The sequence below is a fragment of the Heliangelus exortis genome, chromosome 5 (genome assembly GCF_036169615.1).
Source record: "Heliangelus exortis chromosome 5, bHelExo1.hap1, whole genome shotgun sequence".
Lineage (NCBI taxonomy): Eukaryota > Metazoa > Chordata > Aves > Apodiformes > Trochilidae > Heliangelus > Heliangelus exortis.
This window is the reverse complement of record NC_092426.1, coordinates 42,746,352-42,761,363: the sequence shown is the minus strand read 5'-3', so window position 1 is coordinate 42,761,363 and position 15,012 is coordinate 42,746,352. Positions and strand designations below refer to the sequence as shown.

The following is a 15,012-nucleotide window of genomic DNA, read 5'->3' as shown; positions in this document are numbered from 1 at the left end:
AAGACCTTTTGGCAACTCAGGTTGCCCTCTATTCTTCCACCCTCATGGCCTCTTCTCCCTTTCCCCTTTTCACTTTATTCCTTGGCCATAACCACAGCTCCAGCTCTCATGCTGTTCCATGTAGTAACACTTAACAACAGGTTTGGTGACATCAAATACAAAAATCTATGTTAATACTGAAAATTTACTAGTAGGAAATATCAGCTTACGTAAGAGAAATGTGCTTAAACAGAAAATAGGAAGCATGCATTTTTTCATTTATTTTTCTCTTCAAAGTGAAGCTGTTTTGATTAAGCATTGGCAAAAAGCTTCAGACAAAATTGTCTACCTACAGGGAGCAACACATGGTGCAAGCATCTTTCTCTTCCAGCATGCTTCAAACCCGACCTGATGAAGCTACCTGTTATGTGGGTCAGCCACTGGGCTGTGCTATCCCCACCTAGTCTGGACTCTAATACAGCAAAAGTAGATTTCAGAGGTTGGGTTTGGGGGTGCTGGAATGAAGATCATCCATATATTGCAAACAGGGCATTACAGAATCATCAGCTCTGTAATTAACAACAAAGGTTAAATTCAGCTTGGGTGAGAGAGCCCGTAATTCTTTAGCTGTTCAGTCCCCAGCCAGCATTCATGACCACATGTATTGTACTAAAAGGGAGGAAAGAAAAATAAGTTAACTTATACGAAACTAAAAATACTCTTCTTTAAAAAAAAAAAAAAGGAATGTAAATAATAATTAGAAAATAAACAAAGCAGCTATAAAAAATAGTATTTACTTGCTCAAGACTTAAGACCTGTATTTCTCTTTGCATCATCATTTATGCCATTCATCTAAATAATGGCATTAACTCTACAGACATGCCTGATAAATAAAAGATCTAAAAAAACCTTACCAAGGGGTAGAAGGATTACCTGCTGAAAGCATGCTTGGACTAGATTCTCAGGGAACAGATTTCGGATCAGATCCAAGAAAGCATCCAGACTAGATACTTCATCATTCTTCTTCCCTTGACCAAGCTGTTTCTTGAGCTTTGGGTTCCCTGGATGGATGGCTAAAACCAAAATCACACCCAGGACAGCAGCAATAATAGTGGTGGACATGTAGTAGACCATGGCTCTTGTACCCAATCGTCCACTTGCTTTAGCATCCAAACCAGACAGTCCTACAGGTGTTTTATTTTAAGAAACAAACAAATACATCACAACTCAATATCCAGTTGAATAATAAGCAAATAAAACCACTTATGATTCGCAAAGTTTAATTGCTGCCTTCAGGTGTTTACTTCTGTACTTCTGAAATTTCCACCACTAGACAGATTGCTTGAGCTTCTCCCTCCAGTTCTTATGTGAACAGTGTCTGCTGCTACTAACTTGAAGAGAACCATTTAAGAGTTTGTCTAATTGCAGAGAAGACATTGAAAAATATAGAAAATAGCACAAGATCTTTTGTCCCTGATTGCTGCAAACTCCCCGTGGCCTGGCTGACAGTCCAGCTGTTAGAAGGTAAGGCTTGCTGGGGTCATGTCATCTTATTTGCAAAGCTCAGTCTAGAAATTTAGGTGAACCAGAATATTAAGGAATATCCGATGCTTAAAAATGAAATGTGTGTGCATGTCTTTGAAATTAAATCAACTCAGGCATGTATGTATTGAAGCCAATGAAGTGAATCAGGAATTAATACTGAAATACACCCTGTGAATGCAAAATCCCTGACAGAGTCCCACCACAAAAAGCAGACCAGGTGATATGTGTAGCAAACATCTTGAAGCCTACCTGTGATTAAACTGGAGATAATTAAAGGGAGGATCAGCATTTTTAGCATCCTCATGAGTATATCTCCTGGGAAGGCTATTAACATGATGATGTCAGGGTCAATAGGTGCTGCTATACGGAGAAGGCCACCACACAGTGCACCCAGGATGACACCTGGAGGAGGAATAAAAGAGAGGTAACTTACCTGAACCCACTCTGATTACCCAGAACAGACAAAAAATAAACTGGTTACAGCTGATTTTTGGAATAGAGATGGATTTGGGAAAACAGCCTGTTCACAGAATTATAGAATCATTTTTGTTGGAAAATACCTTTAAGATCATGATTCAAGAGAAGAATCTGATATAAAATCTTCTGCTGTCCAAACCTATACCTAAAGTACCATTTGGGTTCTACAAACATTGACAGATAGTGAATTTAATTCCTATAATTGTTGTACAGCTCATAAAATTGAGGCACGAAGATGTGATTTATATGAAGCCATACAGAAATGACATAAGAGCCAGTGTTAGCACCCAGCTATTCACAGTATGACATGGAATTCCCAACATAAGAATAATACCACTTGAAAACAAGGGCAGCATAAGTAGCTCCTCTATAGACCAAGAAAAACTCTGCAGGAAATCTAGAATAGTCTTGTGAGAAAATCAGCTTCAAGTTTTGTCTGGGGGGTTTTGGAATGGAATACCTGATCTGGAATACTGAACCTATCACTGCAGAAAACTTGATTTCTAGTACCCATTTCTTACTCCTTCCCTTTGATGGTCTGCACCTTTCTCTTTGTGTTAACATTCTAAAATCACAAACTATCCCTTCAGTCCTTAATTAGATCTGTATCATGATAGCACCCAAACTCCTCTCAGGACTGAGGCTGTTAATGCATAGTCTAGGAAAAAAAGGTGATGTTCACTTTTATAACATGGTCTCTGTGAATGGATGCTTATGTTGACATCCAGGGTGCCTTTGTTTTCCCAAGCCCAAGTCTCAAGGGTAATAAAACTTCACAGCAAAGCCCGAGATGAGATTTGCAGCAACTACTTCTCTTTGAAGTATGAGTTTGATACAGTGAAAAATATATATGTACTTATAGATTTTTCTGGAATCACATCAGGTACCTTCTAGAGATAATTCAAAACAACCACTGCCTATAAACACTTCAGCAGGATCCATATTGAAGGCTGAAAAATACAGATGTGAAATTTGTAGCTCAAGATCAGCTGCAGTTGGTCTTTCAAACTATAGTGAAATAGAATATGCCTATGAATTTTCTGCATTTGGCTTTTAGGTTTAGTGGAAAAAAACCCCACAAAAAACATAGAAAAAGTGAACCACAATAAAATGTCAAAACCAATAAAGCCAGAGACAATATTCATGACGAGATCATGGAATGCAATCTTACAGCTAAAGAGAGGGGGAGAAACCTTAAAATGGGAAGAGCATGAAGTGAGAGACAAAAGATGAAGAAAAATGTAGAGTTTTCATCTTTTTTCAAATAGCTGAAAGGAAAAATGTGAAGTGCATTTATTTCTTCTGAATGGGATTGATCTGACTGGCCTTGGGATTTGGATCCCACTGCATTCAAAAGAAGGTGCAGAATTCACTCAGTGAAGTGGCTTTGCTCCAGGTTGTGTCAGTAACATTCTGCACACCTCAACTAAACATCAATGCTTATGGGTATCCAGCATCTGCTGAGCACAGACAGGGGCTGGGGTTTTTTGTTCTACATGAAGAAATACAGAAAGACACAGAATTTCCAGAGCAGCAAGATGCAGCTTACCAAATACAGTGAGAGTCAGGAGCAGGTTCCTGTGGAGCGACTGGCAGAACTGCACACAAATGTTCCTAGATCTGTGCTCCACTGGACTTAAATGACTTTCATGCATCCTCACTTCTACTTGCTTAGGCATATTGTTGGCACTGGAATAAAAAATTAAATTCAAGTTATAGCACAAGATGCCAAAAGTGAGAGGAAAGTCTGAGTTACTTCTATAACTGGGGAATCTGATGCCTGTTCCATCACTTCCCACATGTCACAAACACTGAACATGTTCTGCTCTGAAGAAATTTCTGAAAATGCAATAGATTTGTATTCTAAAGGTGTAGCTTTTAAAGTATTTTTTTGCAGTTGTGTCTCAAACAATGGAATTAACAACATTAATTCACTGGACACATCATCCTGACTGTTTTATGGATGAAACTATTGGTCTTGAGATGGAGAGGTGGCTGAAGAACACATTTCTACCGGCAGGAAAATGCAGGTCTTCATACCTTATTTATTCCAATTCAGGAAAATAAATTTTAAAATAGGATTTATTATCAAAATAAAGCATTCCAGAACTGCCAAAATCTTCCATTTCAACATTAACATTTTATTGTAATATAATCAGAATGCTGAGGTCAGCTGCTGCAGCAATCAGCAAGACCCCCTTCCCTGTAAGCAGGTGCTGCTGTGTTGAACAAAATAGTCACGGACAGACTCCACAGCATTTATCTGGTGAAGGATATCTGGACTTTCCCCTTGATGTGCATTTGTACAATACAGAGCCCATGAGGCACCAAAAGAGTTCAGCTAAATTCCAGTATTTTGTGGGATCACACTGTATACATTTTAAAGTACTCTAGCCCCAGAGAATCTCCTTAGTGCTAAGAGCAATTGAAACTGTCTTCAGTAATTTTCTAAATCCTTTCTTTCCTCTCTGTTATGGGTGATATAGCTCCGTGTAATCTTGTAATGAGCCAGAAGTCTCCCAATTAAAAGCACAAAGGATTCTTGAATGGTTACAGAGATGGGGGATTTCTTATACAGAAGGAAGCATCTGTCCTAGCTGGCAAATGAAAGCTAACTACAGAGAGTCTTCTTCTCTTTAAACTTAAATGGCCACAGTGTCTAATTCAATTACTTGTTGTACACTGATAGAGAAGGAACTACCACTGAACTGGTGAAAAAAAACACTGCAAAACAACACAGCAAAAGCTGATGTCAAGCTGAGAGTTGGGGATGTTCAGCCGGGAGAAGAAAAGGCTCGAGAGACCTTTTGTAACAGCCTTTCAGTACCTGGAGATGTCCCACAGGAAAGCTGGAGAGGGATTTTTTATGAGAGCAAGTACTGATAGGATGGGTGGGAAAGGTTCCAAACCGAAAGAGTCTTGATTTGGATCAGGTATTAGGGAGAAATTCTTTACAGTGGAGGGTGAAATGTGGATACCCCATCCCTGGAAGTGTTCAAGTGTTGGATGGGGCTGTGAGCAATCTAATCCAGTTCTTGTTCTCTAGGAAGCTTCCCTAGATGACCGAAAAGTTGTTTGCACTTCTATGTTATATGCAGAGGAAATCAAAGGTTTTCATCTTGGCACAAGATAAGTGTGTAACCAAAAAGCCACTGCAGCTCATTTTAAACAAAGTGCTTCAAATTTCTTCTAGACTAAAAGTGTATTCTTTAGATGGCATATAGGAAATAGAAATTATTCTACAATCACCCTTTCTTCCACATATCAGCTGACCCAACACTTCCTGTTAAACCTCTCAGCTGGTGACTGCATTTGGGCTCTGCCCCCAAAATTGAAAGTTATTCTACAGCATAAAGTGATGGCAATGACTCCCTGGTGGCATAACCTTACCCTTTCTGCATAAACGAGTCCTCTGATGCCCATTTCAATATCCCTAGTAACACCTACTTAGTTTTTGTGTCTTCTTGTTTCCAGTTCAGTATTTAAGAGAAAGAAGTGTTTTTATTATTAAGACACTATAAGATGGACACTGTCTAATCAAGAGATCAAATCCCTTATTTCATTCACATGCATGTCAAACATCACATCTCAACTCCTTTTGCTCTTACCTTGGAATATAAAAGGTTGATCCTCCACACTTCCCAATGAGAAGTTTCTCTACTTAGAAGGGAGTCTAAGAACAAAATTACAGGTTTTCTATGAAGTCTGTGGTATATCATAGTCCAGATCCACTTATACTTGAAATAATAGCCTTTTAGACTCATATAGTAAAAGAAAGCTAAACTTCATGCTGAATCCTGAACCATGTTTTTCCTCTTTATTAATTAGCTTTTCTAAGTTAACCAAGAACAGTACATCTCTTTTTTGTCTCTCACTTACCTGCCCCTTTAATCTTCTTATGTTTCATTTCTCTCCTGAGCAGCCACCTCTTACACACTGACATGAGACATATGGTTTACATTATTTTTTTTAAGTCCCCCTCTTACTAATGAACTGGTTTGAGTTTTTTCTTTTTCTATTTTTTGTGGGGGGTTACTGCTGCAGAGGAAAAAAGGTTTCCCTTCACTTCATTGAGTAGATGTATATGAGAAAGAAAGAGCTGGCTCCTAAAGCTGAGCAACAACCCCTTTCCCCAAATGCAAGGGAGTTTGTTAGATGGAACTTTACCATTTCTCTCAGCTGAGTGCTTACATTCTCCTAATTCAGGACTCAGTCAAATCAGAGAAAAATCTTGAGAAAAACGCAGCAAGACAAAGTTCAGAACATACTCCCAGAACAAAAGATTTGAGTTTAGGTTTGCTAAAACTGAAGATCTCTGGCTATGCTCTGCTATTCTCTTTGAATCATAACCACATCAATTGTTCAGCACAAATAAAGCAATCTATTATACGCCCTTCAAGTGCTCTTTACATAAAATATAAGTGAGAAGAATCCGAGCAGGGCTAAAAACCACAAACACAGAAACCCCAAATAAACACGTCATCACTAATTGCCAGAAAACATGCTTTTAACACCACTCCTCAGTGCACAGACTCAGTAAGAAGTTAAATTAGCAGTAGATTTAGAATTTCTACTCTTCAGATTCCTGACTAGCAGTCACATGAGTTATGATAAAGGTCAAAGTGTAGATCTTCATACTAAAGCAAATGAAAATTACAGCTGCTGATTTTGCTCATTCTTGCTTTAAAAAAGAATTTAAATATAATACATATACAAATAAAACCAGGGATTTTTCTCCCTTCGAAAGCAAAATCCATAAGCAATTAAAAATAAAGTTTTAGTAGAAAAGTTTTAGGAGCCTTTGGTGTTACTGTTGGTCAGGATTTATACTAATATTCCTAAACCCCAAAATAGGTATGTTAAAAGAAGGTAATTTTAGAACTTGTTAAACCAGATTAAATCAGGAGGACAAACATAGAAATGAATGCTGATGTTTTAAAAGTATGGCAATAAGTATGTTTATCATCTGTGACTAATAAAGACAAACAGGCCAACTGAAGTTATATGTAATACAATAAACAATGTCATCTGTCCCCATCTGCAAACACTTTTTTTTCTGTTTCTTTTTTTTTTCTGGGCAAGTCTTTCTTTGTTGAGGAATATTAAAGCAGTGTAAGCTTGAAAAGGTTCTTTGGTCTCTACAGGTTTTCAAAGAGCTTTTGAAACTCTGCACACACAGGGTTTAGTGCATAGGAATTTTACATAACAGAGCTGTATTCAAGTTGTATTTGGCTGTGGACAAGGAAGCTGGAAACCCATTTGCAAGAAAATCATACAACATAAAACTGCAATCTCATGTTCAAACCTTGTTGCCTCTCCTACAATTTTTACTTGACCCTGACCTCTTCCAGGCTGTTCCTTTCACACATATCTCTTACAGAGAGCTGAAGCAAAAAAAAAAAAAAAAAAAAAAAAAAAAAAAATAAAAATCCCTATGCAACTGAAGGAGAGTTAAAACAAGCTACTGAGTTACCTAACAGTAACTTGGGTCCTTGAAGTCTGTCTTCAGGCAGCAGTTGTGGAGAGAAGATCAAATGGGATGCTATGAAAAACAAAACTTTGGTTTCTCTTGTCACCATTTCTTGCCAGGAAGACACCAGAAGAACCTAAGTTGCCCTTTCTATTTCATGGTCACTGTGGTGGATTGTCTGTCGTATAAAATGATGTTCTGGTATTTAGTAGATTTAACCCATAGGCTATTTATGAACTTAAAAGCATCAAAAAATGCTAATAGCAATCATGATTTAAAAATTAAATATATAGTAAATAAATTTACAACGCTTTATATGGTAGAGTTTTAAAGAAACGGAGCTCAACATTCTATTCCCTGTTCTCCTTTATCCACCTCTGTACCTATGCCAAGCAACCTGTAACTGAAGAGATGAATGAAAAGTGGGATAAAGGCTCAAAATGGGAGAGCAAAATAAAGAAGGAAGAAAGAAAGCAAATCACACCAGCACCCTGAACGAATGCCACCTCTGTTCTGTGTAAATGCACGTGAGTGTCCTAACTCCAGTTTCACAATTCACATTTTCATGTAAAACAAGTGTACAGAAGGAAAGCAGAAAGAAGGAAATTTTAATGGGAGCTACTAACTTCTAAAAATAAGAGAGGACACTTCCTTTTACTTTACTTTAATACGTAAGGGCAAAAAACTCCCCAAAAGCAAACTTTGCCATGGGTACACTCAAACCTCAGCTCTTTCAGGGAACAAAGCATATACTATAATGCAATTAAAAGTTCTGGAGTGAACAAAATGCTATTTATGATAGGTTTTGCTTGGATCCTGTTTTAATTTTAATCCTGTTTTGATTTAATTTTTCAGCTTCAGGAGCTATGTCTGTGACTGAAAAACAAAGTAGCAAACAAAATACTCTAGCTGTGATCACTCCCTGCTTAGCTGATGCTTTTTTCAGATTTCTCTCTTGATTGGTTAAAGATGGAGAAATAGGTACAACCTTGATTCACACTTCAAAACAAACAAAAGGAAAAAAAAACAAATATGGGGGTAAACCAAACTGCTGTTTCAAAATGATTTCTAGGGCCTGGGAAACCTCTGAGCTGATGCAAACTACTCCAAGTCTGAGCCTGCCTTAGTCCAGAGCTGGTGAGCTCTAGGACTGTCAAACTTTGCTCTCACAGACTGCCCTGGGTTGGTTCAGAGGATGCAGAGAACAAAGGAATTAATGCCACACTGGGCATGATATAATTTGCACCCTGGGCTGGTGTCTCTGTCCTGCTCTCTGAGCACATCATGCTTGTGTATGACACTCAGGGATTGATTTCTCTTCTGAGTCAGCTACCTGACCATTATAATATTATATTTCAATGAAAAATCCAAAGCTCAAATTACACAAGATGAGTTCTTTGGAAGCAGTAACTTCTCCAAAGGAAGCAGAAAGTGACTTGAGCACAGGCTGCCATCAGCCAGCTGATCTCACCAGGTGCAGAAGGCAGCACTCCAGGCATCTTACAAACTCCTTCCCTTGGGTAGAGTTTCTCAGAATTGCACAATCACCCAGAGCCAGGGGCTCTCACATGAGTGACTTGCAAAAAGGTTTGACAAGTTGGAACAGAATCCAGATCTCCTCTCTTCTTCCCAGACACCATGCTTTTAAATCTGAACAAACCATAATAAAGTTAATGGAGCATTCCTATTTCTTTTTGTGATTTTCATAGAAAGTATGGCAAACCTCAGGCCTGTCTGATACAGGAATGTGGAGTTCTTGCTCCTTGTGATTTACCTGAGTAGGAAGAGGATCTTTCCCATTCTTGCTTTTGTAGATATAAATCTCATTCACTCATGCCTGGTTTTATGAACAATCTTTCCTCAGCTGCTGAAGCAGAACAAAACAGCTGGTAATAGATTTTGTTTCATTTCTTGCTTGGAAAAAAACAAACATACAACCCAGATACAAGCACATCTGGAGACCATGCCATCCTCCCTGTGGACATAAAAGAATGACAGTGATGGTGGGAAGAATGTTCAGAGATTTGGCTGTGCCCCACACTACATTTTGTCATACTCAGCAATTGGGTTCTTTTCCAGTAAGCTACATAGGATGGCAGCTGCAATACCCTGGCATTTATAATGAAAAACATGACTTAAAGCTAAGGGTACACAGAAAAGAGAAACCTCTTGCACTCATGGTAAATACTGTGTAACAATTGCAGTCAGTGTACAGATGTGCCTCAGCCCTCCCTTACACAGAAAGAGTAAGAATGTGGAAAAAAAAAAATCTAGTTTCTTCATCCCCTTCACATCTCATTGGCTTCATTACATAGAGCTCTGCCCAAAAAGGCAAACTAACTAAATTGTGATCAACTAAATTGTGATTGTCACTACTAATTGTAATTGTGACTGCCTAAACGGTGATTCTTTTTCTGTTTGGTATGGAAGGTGTTGTCAGCAATCTCAGAGATTCTCCCCTTCCCTGAGAAAGCTCTTCTAAAAACTTATGCAGAATTTCTTTTCTTCAAAAACCCAGAGTACCCCACAGCCCCCCTAGTGCAGAGATATTAAAATTCAAAACAAGACAATTGTTTATTCATTCTTGCATTGTGATTTGGTGTTGTTTTTAGCACTGGTGTCTATATACAGTCCTTGTACCTACTCATGGATAAAAAGCATGACAGTTTATTTTTAGTGAACTTTTTTTTCCAAAGAGTTTTATTTTAAAGCCTGACTAATCTTTGCTGCATCACAGAGTAGGCTGATCTCTTGGTACATGTTAGCTTAGACTGACGGTGAGCTGCAAGAAGACACCAAATGCTTTTTCAATTAATCCTCTTTTATACCTACCCTTAGAGGAGGGTAAGAAAGACAGAAAAGAGCCAGAAGGCATGTAACCATTCCCTGGGATCCTAGTCCTGCCTGGAAAAGGCAGAGGAGACACTTGCATTTAGTTGTCTTATGTTTCTTATCATGGTCTTTTCAGCAGCTCTACAAGGCATGAATTTGTGTGTTCTGCCTGCAGTTAGTCACTGTGTCTCAAAGAGACAGGAAAACACACAAAATAACAGATTTGCTTGCCCAGATTTTCTTAATTTTATCTGAGCCTCTCTAAAGAGAATTTTGTAAAAGACAGAAGGGCTGAGAGAGAAACGTATTTCCATTTGCAGAATGGTGAGTTTTTAGATACTGTTAAATTTTAATACATAATAAAACCCATGCCAATGCAATCAAAAGTCTTGGAAGCCTTTCTACTGGGCCTCCGATTGGCAATTGCACAGCCTGAACCTGCAGGATGGGAAAAGTGAGAGACAGACAGACAGACAGACCAGCCTCTTCTCTGCTCCCAGCCCTGCAGCTGCCAATTCTCAGAGCCCTTTCCCCCCCCCACTCTCTGAACACATTCAAAGCCACCTGGATGTGTCCTCTGCCATCTCCTGCAGGTGACCCTGCTCTGACAGGGGGCATTGGCCTTGATTATCTTTCAGGGTCCCTTCCAACCCCTTTCAGGGTCCCTTTCAACCCCTCACATTCTCTGATTTTCCTGATTTATGCCAGAGTAATGATCATGTGGAAAATGACAGAGTTCTGGCAGGCACCTCACAATTTCACCTCCTCTCAGGCACAGACCTTAGCCTGAATTCTTTCAGCAAGAAAAAAAACCTTGGCTTTAGCTTCCTGATGTGCTCTGCAGGTAGAAGAATGGAGCCTTCCTTCTTCCAAATAACCTCACAGGGACTGATATGAGAGCAGGCATTGCAAAGCCAGGCTTGAACTCTTCTGTGCCATGTTTAAATAATTCTTTCTTCCTTTCCATCTCAGGGAGGGAATCAAGACAATACAGGTACAAGAGAACACTGGATAATTAACATCTTCTGGTGAAATGACACCTAAATGTACTATTCTGCTACCAGGCATCTTTTGTACAGTGGAGCAGATGCTGCAGTGATGAAGAAACTGGAGATAAAGAAGTGTTCCCCTTTCTCTTTTGCATGGTGAGTATATCCAGATAGAATATGGTAGGTCTCAAAACCCCAGAGGACAAGAGAATCCCACTGTAGAAAAAAGAGGGCAGAATTTTTTAAATTTCCTTTGGACCTTCCTCCTCTCAAACCTCCAAACTAGATATGTATTAGGTCATCTGGACACTTTCTAGGCACTTCAGGTGGAGTGCTTTGTGATTTATTAGTGATTTGTCCAACCTATTAATTTACGTTTTAAGTAATTTATCTTCCACTGCTCCCTCTGAGAATCTCTGGAACTGTCTAATGAATCATGTAATTAATAAATAAATGCATGCATTTGGATTTTTTTTTTTAGTAAATTGAAGCTCATTTTCTCTTGTTTTGTTTTTTTTTCCATCTGAATACTCTTTATAACTCATCAAAACCAAGCAGATTAATTTCCTTCCTTTCCTGAAGGTACAAATACTTGTCTGAACCTGCAGCACCACACCTCAGCTTCGAGCTTAGCAGAAGAGTGTCCTTAGATAAGCACAGGCAACTTATTAAAGTTTCCACTAAAATCACTCTTTGTGCTTTCCACAGCAACACCAGAGCTGTGCACAGAACCTTGCCTCAGCTACCCAGCTCTGAAAGGTCTCTCCAGCCAGAAGCAGAGCCCAGTGAGAGACCCACATGCAGCCCTTCCAGATCCAACAGGAAAATTCACCTCTCTGGGACAGACTATCTGGGGGGGCATATTAGTCCTAGGTGGAAAAAAATTATGATGTGATTGATATTTACTCAATTATCTTGTCAATTCAATAAACAAATTCAGGATCAGAGCCCAGTATTTTTGATCATAACTACATCTACTGAATGTCTTCCCTGATGTATCTATTAAACATTCGTGGCTTTTAGAACACAGTCACAGACCATGAATAGGGGGGACTAATACCTATGTGTTTCTTATATCGCATTTTAAAATACTGTCCTATTTTTATGACAAATATTTGACACTAGCAGAAACATAATTCTTATCTGGAATCACCAATCAACTCCTTTAGCGAGGAAAGTAAGAATAAAACTAAAGAAAATTGATTGTACATACATAAGAGAAACTGATAATCAGGATCACATCTTTTAGTAGTTTTAAAGCAGTAAAGTCTTCCACCAGCATGAATTCAGAACTTTTTGAAAACTTAACCATTGTGTTGATCAGTTTTTTAAGCGTAAAGGAGTCATCTGACCCTTCAGAGAAGAGCTGCTGGTTTTGCCAACACCAGAACACAAAAGTGTATGTTGATCTTGATATTAAAAATTAAAAATATTCTGTCCTCAACTCATGACACTGACATGTTTCATTTCCAAGTGAATTGCCCTCTTCTCCTCATACTAGACCCTTATTTTTTGTACTAAACCCTAGTAAGAATTTCTGGAAAAAAAAATTAAAAAGAAAATGTTTGAAATATATCATTGGGGGGTAGGGCAGGTGGTGTAAAACCAGAATTTCAGAGCTCATCAATTTATATCATGTTTTCTTGGGAAATTAGCACCATAATCTTTTTCTACATAAGTATTGGTCAGAAAAAAGCTAGTGCGTTACAGAATGTCTAATTAAAACCTTAAAATATTCTGCAATACTTATAAAAAATTCTATTTCTGCATAGAAAAGCTCTATGAAAAACTAGCAGGCACCAGTTACATATTTCCCTACCTTTTGAGTTTTATATTTACCACCCAGATTGTAATTTAATATAGTAACTTATTAAATTTCAATAAATTGCTAGACCTGCTGAAAGTTTGAATAGATGACGTAGCTCTAGGAAAATATGTAATGAAAAAGAAAAGATCTTATAGCTTACATAAAATATTGTGAAATCCCAGTGCTTACAAGTCTTGCACTATTTTCTCAATAAAACACCACATCACAGTGCACACCCATAAGGAATAGGATTTTGCATTTTCTGCTGCTGAAAACCATTAATAATTTACACCTGACTGGCAGTATTACTTTGTCACAGTAATGTCTGAGATCTCTGATTCATAAAAACATAATTGGGCTGCTCTGGATGTGAACAGTGCATGTCTTGACAGGGGTAGATGCGTGTATGCTAAAGCTGAGCTTGTTCCATAAAACACAGCCTGCACCTGACTGAATGATGGATTGTCTGAGTAAATTATAAATAAATAAATAAACACAGATTGGATAAATTTCATGCAAGCAGAAGGTCACATCTCTGCTGATGTAAACTGACAAAACTGCACTGAAGTCAGCAGAATGACAAGCAGAAAATATCTCACTGTCTGCAAGGTCCCCTAGCTGAGAGAAATACTCATCAGGTTTGTTTGTTTGTTTGTGGGGTTTTTTTCCTTCTCAGTGCACTTCCTGTACAATACTTGCTGGGTTTCATGTTCACATTATAATGGGATTTGTTTCTCCCAAGGCAGCATCAGTTGCACATTGGCACAGAGGATCCCATACACACACCCTCACTGTGGAGTTAGAACAACTTTGGTCTGTGCCCTTTGGCCATACAGTCTGTGTCATCCTTTTGCAGAGCATGAAAGTGAGTAAGAAGGGGTTGTGATGGATGCATGAGATGCTTTGCAGTGCTGTTCATGATTTCAAAATGAGGGTCTTGTAGTTTAGGTAATTTTTATCCTCTTGAAGTAGTTGCTGTTATTAACAACATGTGATTCACATCTGCATGGGCTGCACACATGCAGTCAGCTTTGCTTGGCTAACGGGGCCACTCCTCTCTGATGGCTTTAGCAAGAGCACAGCACGACATCAGGGCTGGTATTGCAAGAGAGACAGAGGGAACTTCACATAGCAGAGGGGGTTGGTGTTCCCAATGGAACGAGATGTGTAAGGCAGGGGAGCTGGGCCCATCCTGGCACCCAACCCATCCTGGCTGTGCCTGAAACACACACCAATGAGAGCACTTCTGTCATATGTGAAAAAAGTGATTCCCACTCCTAGGGAACAGTCCCACAGACAAATAAATCATTACTTGTAGTAGGATAAATTGCCTGTTGGGACTGGATTAAGTCCCTGGAAGAGACAGGGTGAGATTTTTCTACCATACACAAATCAGATGCTTGAATATTTGGACACCTCTCTGGAGGACCATACTGAAGCAGCACTGAGACCTTCCTGCTCATGGAGAGAGACCAACTGAAATCTGTTCTTTAGGTTTGCTTGTTCAGCATCATTCATGAGCACTGAATCCACTCAGACCTAGAGTAGATAAGAATGCTAATGTGAAGTAAAGCCATCAGGTAACTGTGATTCAGGTTAAAACCAAAAGCTAGGGAAAAAAAATCAGAGAAACTGCATATAACTAAGCTCTGAAAAGCAAGTTCAGTGGGAAAAGCAGCTCAGCATATATTTGGAGAGAACTGTGAATAAGATAGCAGTGAGACAGTGGTAACAGGTGAGAGAAAGATAATTCATACTTTCTTGTGCTGCACTAGAATATGACTAACCACACTTAAGTATTGTAATAAGCACATTAAGAATGCTATCCAGCTGTCTATACAGAATTTTTACTTCCTAGAGAATCAGTGCTGTTGGCAGTCTGGCCTTTGGTTCAGGTTCTTTTCTGAAGACCT

General features: G+C 38.8%; 1 protein-coding gene across 3 annotated transcripts in view; it reads right to left on the bottom strand.

Moving 5' to 3' along the window:
- Nucleotides 1-15,012, bottom strand: part of SLC1A2 (solute carrier family 1 member 2) — a 58,930-nt gene that overhangs the window by 27,731 nt on the left and 16,187 nt on the right. For 2 of the 3 annotated variants that reach the window (XM_071745042.1, XM_071745039.1), the window contains exons 2-4: nucleotides 3,551-3,690; nucleotides 1,774-1,926; nucleotides 913-1,163 (exon numbers count right to left, since the gene is read on the bottom strand). In XM_071745042.1, coding sequence (XP_071601143.1) covers nucleotides 913-1,163; nucleotides 1,774-1,926; nucleotides 3,551-3,690 — 544 coding nt within the window. Of the gene's footprint in view, nucleotides 1-912; nucleotides 1,164-1,773; nucleotides 1,927-3,550; nucleotides 3,691-5,609; nucleotides 5,675-15,012 lie in introns of all 3 variants that reach the window. The other variant, XM_071745041.1, reaches the window with a different exon arrangement.